The sequence below is a fragment of the Panulirus ornatus genome, chromosome 64, assembly GCF_036320965.1.
Source record: "Panulirus ornatus isolate Po-2019 chromosome 64, ASM3632096v1, whole genome shotgun sequence".
NCBI classification, from domain to species: domain Eukaryota; kingdom Metazoa; phylum Arthropoda; class Malacostraca; order Decapoda; family Palinuridae; genus Panulirus; species Panulirus ornatus.
In genome coordinates, this window is record NC_092287.1 from 17,852,588 (window position 1) to 17,859,038 (window position 6,451).

At 45.9% G+C, this 6,451-nt stretch overlaps 1 protein-coding gene across 1 annotated transcript; it reads left to right on the forward strand.

The window, feature by feature from the left end:
- Positions 1-339: 339 nt before the first annotated feature.
- LOC139746159 (homeobox protein XHOX-7.1-like) lies at positions 340-1,598 on the forward strand. The gene is given in 2 exon segments (XM_071657026.1): positions 340-624; positions 626-1,598. Coding segments are annotated over 2 exon segments (633 nt in total). The 5' UTR covers positions 340-435; the 3' UTR covers positions 1,070-1,598.
- The last annotated feature ends 4,853 nt before the right edge of the window (positions 1,599-6,451 follow it).

The following is a 6,451-nucleotide window of genomic DNA, read 5'->3' on the forward strand; positions in this document are numbered from 1 at the left end:
GTATGCCACTTGAGGCTATGATGATATGCGATATACATCATACACGATAGACAGTATGATATATATATTGTATACCGATGGAGGCTTTGCGTGTATAACATGACTCGTGGATCCTAATAGATCCTAAGATATGACAGTGCTGGGCAGGTGGAAGGGAGAAGACATTCCTCTGTTGCAGTGACGACCCTGTCATCCACAGCTGTTTGTACGTACAAAGCTTTCAATATGGAACTCCTGTTAAGAGACATACGAATGGGTGATTTGGCATCTCAGTTCCCCGGGCAGGGAGACACTTTCTGATTGGTTGTTACCTCTCAAGCCCCGCCTCACGCCCTAGGTTGACCTGACTGGTGACCTGTATAAGAAAAAGGTCCTTGACCGCAGGCGACACACACACATCTTCCGCAGTTTGGCCTCACTCTACAAGTTGCCACCATGGAGAACACGTCTGTGAACAAGCCCAAACTCTCTTTCGGAATCGACACCATCTTAGGCCTGAGCCCAGCGTCGCCTCCGAGACCCAGCCCCTCCTGCAGCGCCTCCAGCGAGAGTTCAGACGCCAGCCATAAGTCAGAGGGATCCAGTGTCTCCAACGAGGCCCCCGAGCCCACACTTCCAGCACTGGGCTCCTCCAGCGCATCATCAAGCCCCGCGACCAATCTACAGCCACCGCCAACATCGCCAGTACGTTCCATACCTCAGCGTGTCTCCTCCCAGCGTCCCTGGACTGCCGAAGCTGCCAGGACCCGTCCTGCGACGCCACAAGGCCAACAGGAAGCCCCGCACGCCCTTCACATCCGACCAGCTACTGACGCTGGAGAAGAAGTTCCGCGAGAAGCAGTACCTGAGCATCGCCGAGCGGGCTGAGTTCTCCGCCTCGCTTAACCTGACGGAGACGCAGGTCAAGATCTGGTTCCAGAACCGCCGGGCGAAGGACAAGCGCCTGAAGGAGGCCGAGCTGGAGAGGCTGACACGTCCCATGTATCCGACCTACGGCGGCCTCCTGCCCGTAGGCGGCCCCATACCTTCACTGTGCCTTCAGCAGCCTCTGGTTCCTTTCTTCGCCTAAGAGCCTCAACTCTTCCAGCTGACATTCCAGCCCCTTGAGTGGGGCTTCTCGGTTACGCCGTCCCGGTGGTAAAGACACTCCTCATGGAACCACAACCGGTGAGTTATGTGTTGTATATAACTGATGTCTGATGGCCGCTGCTAGATGAACCAAGTGATGTGTATGATGTGCCTGCAACAACCACGTCATTCACCTGGAACAGCAAGACTCTCTGTTGCTTCTCGAACCCAAGACAGAAGAAGTTGGAACGACCCAGGTAGCCCCGTACGACCCCCCTCGCTCCCCCAAGTGTTACCTTTCTCCACCTGCCACAACCACGACCTCTCTGCTCCTCCACATTGTGACGTCTGCATCGCCTTCTGCAGTGGACAACAGGTCATCATCAAGTGTTCGTCCTTCGTAATATTATCGATGCTCTCTGTATATCTTTATGTTGTAGATACGTATATATGTGTACTGCAAAAGCACATTATGTTATTACTGTTACCATGTTATGTATATGAAAGATGCTTTTATTAATAAATAATTCAGAAAAGTCTCGGTATAATAACCTTTCGCTACAGATGTTCAAAATCTCCCAAACTACAAGAATAACGTATTTAGAGAGAATTTCATTAGATGTGAATGTGTTGAGGGTTCGAAGTATTGAACCATTACTCCATTGCCTAGTGGACAGTGGAGATATGAGAGAGTACATTGGTGAACGAATAGATAACTTATATTTTACGTTCTTTTTTTTTTTTTAAATAATTCACATTGTACATAAGACCGCTGGCTTACATGAATAACAAAGGATGTTAAGCCTAACATGCAACTATGATTATCTGATCAATAATACGTGTTGAAAAAGAAAGATAATTGTACGTCACTGATTGTGAATTATTAGGAGAGTTACAGTCGTGTGTGTGTGTGTGTGTGTGTGTGTGTGTGTGTGTATGTATGTATGTATGTATATATACACACTAGCTTAAGGGACGGGGCAACACGAGTGTTAAATTCTGTTTCCATAAAACACACACACACACACACACCGCAGGATCAATGTATCTTAAACGTAGTCACTTTCTGTTGGTAATTAACTGTGGTCCGTCTACTCCCACACCCGGGCCAGACCAGACCCATGTGGTCTTAATGATGGTAGGATTTGAGACCCCCACCCCTCCCTCTCCCCCCCCAACACACACACACACACACACACACACACACACACACACACACACACACACACACCCTTCCCACCCAGACCCCCTACCCCACCAATACCCTACCCCTCCTTCCCTACGTATTCCTTCTCCCCTTCTCCTCCTCCTCCTCCTCCTCCTCTCCCCAAACACACCCAACCTCCCCCATTCCCCTAACCCCACCCAACCTCCAACCAACCCTCCCCCATACTTCCCCTCCCTCCCTCCCTCCCTCCCCCCGTCTCAAACATCGCTCTTTCGTTTATTTCACACGATATCACATTACATATCAAAGGGGGGGGGGGAGGCGGTGGAGCTAGAGCTCTCTCCCTTCCTCTCTCTCTCTCTCTCTCTCTATCTCTCTCTCTCTCTCTCTCTCTCTCTCTCTCTCTCTCTCTCTCTCTCTCTCTCTCCCCAAAACAAGAAAACAACACCCAAACCAACCGATCCCGGTACAAAAACAAAAGACATAGGAACGAGAGAACGGATACACGAAAAGAAAAGAAAAAAAATAACCCAAGGAGAACTTCGCGAACCCAGCGTCGCAAACACGTCAGCCCAACTGGAGACAGTGGCCGGCGGGGGCTGGAGACACTGACGCGCTCAATAAACCATGCAGGAGGCTTGAGCTGGACACCGGCGAACACGAGGTTAACAAGGCCATCTGACGCCACCCCCCTCCACCGGACTGATGGCAGACATACAGACGGATGAGCTGGACGGAGGGAAATTTGTATCACTCGTGGGAAAACCAGTGCCTTGGGGTGAGGTAGATGGGCCCGGCGGCTGTCGGTGGCGATGCTGATGTAATAACGAGAGGCTGTTTATGGTAATGCTGCTCTAATGAATGGCTGTCTATGGTAATGCTGCTCTAATGAATGGCTGTCTATGGTAATGCTGCTCTAATGAATGGCTGTCTATGGTAATGCTGCTCTAATGAATGGCTGTCTATGGTAATGCTGCTCTAATGAATGGCTGTCTATGGTAATGCTGCTCTAATGAATGGCTGTCTATGGTAATGCTGCTCTAATGAATGGCTGTCTATGGTAATGCTGCTCTAATGAATGGCTGTCTATGGTAATGCTGCTCTAATGAATGGCTGTCTATGGTAATGCTGCTCTAATGAATGGCTGTTTATGGTAATGCTGCTCTAATGAATGGTTGTCTATGGTAATGCTGCTCTAATGAATGGTTGTCTATGGTAATGCTGTTCTAATGAATGGCTGTCTATGGTAATGCTGCTCTAATGAATGGCTGTCTATGGTAATGCTGCTCTAATGAATGGCTGTCTATGGTAATGCTGCTCTAATGGCTGTTTATGGTAATGCTGCTCTAATGAATGGCTGTCTATGATAATGCTGCTCTAATGAATGGCTGTCTATGATAATGCTGCTCTAATGAATGGCTGTCTATGGTAATGCTGCTCTAATGAATGGCTGTCTATGGTAATGCTGCTCTAATGGCTGTTTATGGTAATGCTGCTCTAATGAATGGCTGTCTATGGTAATGCTGCTCTAATGAATGGCTGTCTATGATAATGCTGCTCTAATGAATGGCTGTCTATGGTAATGCTGCTCTAATGAATGGCTGTCTATGGTAATGCTGCTCTAATGGCTGTTTATGGTAATGCTGCTCTAATGAATGGCTGTCTATGGTAATGCTGCTCTAATGAATCGCTGTCTATAGTAATGCTTCTCTAATGAATGGCTATCTATGGTAATGCTGTTCTAATGAATGGCTGTCTATGGTAATGCTGCTCTAATGAATGGCTGTCTATGGTAATGCTGCTCTAATGAATGGCTGTCTATGGTAATGCTGTTCTAATGAATGGCTGTCTATGGTAATGCTGCTCTATTGAATGGCTGTCTATGGTAATGCTGCTCTAATGAATGGCTGTCTATGGTAATGCTGCTCTAATGGCTGTTTATGGTAATGCTGCTCTAATGAATGGTTGTCTATGGTAATGCTGCTCTAATGAATGGCAGTCTATGGTAATGCTGCTCTAATGAATGGCTGTCTATGGTAATGCTGCTCTAATGAATGGCTGTCTATGGTAATGCTGCTCTAATGAATGGCTGTCTATGGTAATGCTGCTCTATTGAATGGCTGTCTATGGTAATGCTGCTCTAATGAATGGCTGTCTATGGTAATGTTGCTCTAATGAATGGTTGTCTATGGTAATGCTGCTCTAATGAATGGCTGTTTATGGTAATGCTGCTCTAATGAATGGCTGTCTATGGTAATGCTGCTCTAATGAATGGCTGTCTATGGTAATGCTGTTCTAATGAATGGCTGTTTATGGTAATGCTGCTCTAATGAATGGCTGTTTATGGTAATGCTGCTCTAATGAATGGCTGTCTATGCTAATGCTGCTCTAATGAATGGCTGTCTATGCTAATGCTGCTCTAATGAATGGCTGTCTATGGTAATGCTGCCCTAATGAATGGCTGTCTATGGAATGCTGCTCTAATGAATGGCTGTCTATGGTAATGCTGCTCTAATGAATGGCTGTTTATGGTAATGCTGCTCTAATGAATGGCTGTCTACGGTAATGCTGCTCTAATGAATGGCTGTCTATGGTAATGCTGCTCTAATGAATGGCTGTCTATGGTAATGCTGCTCTATTGAATGGCTGTCTATGGTAATGCTGCTTAATGGATGGCTTTCTATGGTAATGCTGCTCTATTGAATGGCTGTCTATGGTAATGCTGCTCTAATGAATGGCTGTCTATGCTAATGCTGCTCTATTGAATGGGTGTCTATGGTAATCCTGCTTAATGAATGGCTTTCTATGGTAATGCTGCTCTAATGAATGGCTTTCTATGGTGATGCTGCTCTAATGAATGGCTGTCTATGGTATAGTTACTCTAATGAATGGCTGTCTATGGTAAGGCTGCTCTAATGAATGGCTGTCTATGGTAATGCTGCTCTAACGAATGGTTGTCTGTGGTAATGCTGCTCTGATAAATGGCTGTCTATAGTAATGCTTTTCTAATGAATGGCTGTCTATGGTAATGCTGCTCTAATGAATGGCTTTCTATGGTAATGCTGCTCTAATGAATGGCTGTCTATGATAATGCTGCTTTAGTGAATTGCTGTCAATGGTAATGCTGCTCCAATGAATGGCTTTCTATGGTAATGCTGCTCCAATGAATGGCTGTCTATGGTAATGCTGCTCTAATGAATGGCTGTCTATGGTAATGCTTGCGAAAAGCTATCTGTGGCAATTCTTTTTCAACTCCTGCTCATCAAACTCCTAATATTAGATGATGATCGTTTTGTTTATATATATATATATATATATATAATCTCCCTGGGGATAGGGGTGAAAGAATATTCCCACGTATTCCTCGCGTGTTGTAGAAAGCGACTAGAGGGGACGGGAGCGGGGGGCCAGAAATCCTCCCCTCCTTGTATTAACTTTCTAAAATGGGAAACAGAAGAAGGAGTCACGCGGGGAGTGCTCATCCTCCTCGAAGGCTCAGAGTGGGGTGCCTAAATGTGTGTGGATGTAACCAAGATGTGAAAAAAGGAGAGATAGGTAGTATGTTTGAGGAAAGGAACCTGGATGTTTTGGCTCTGAGTGAAACGAAGCTCCAGGGTAAAGGGGAAGAGTGGTTTGGGAATGTCTGGGGAGCAAAGTTAGGGGTTAGTGAGAGGACAAGAGCAAGGGAAGGAGTAGCAGTACTCCTGAAACAGGAGTTGTGGGAGTATGTGATAGAGTGTAAGAAAGTAAATTCTCGATTAATATAGGTAAAACTGAAAGTTGATGGAGAGAGGTGGGTGATTATTGGTGCATATGCACCTGGGCATGAGAAGAAAGATCAAGAGAGGCAAGTGTTTTGGGAGCAGCTGAATGAGTGTGTTAGTGGTTTTGATGCACGAGACCGGGTCATAGTGATGGGTGATTTGAATGCAAAGGTGAGTAATGTGGCAGTTGAGGGAATAATTGGTATACATGGGGTGTTCAGTGTTGTAAATGGAAATGGTGAAGAGCTTGTAGATTTATGTGCTGAAAAAGGACTGATGATTGGGAATACCTGGTTTAAAAAGCGAGATATACATAAGTATACTTATGTAAGTAGGAGAGATGGCCAGAGAGCGTTATTGGATTACGTGTTAATTGACAGGCGTGCGAAAGAGAGACTTTTGGATGTTAATGTGCTGAGAGGTGCAACTGGAGGGATGTCTGATCATTATC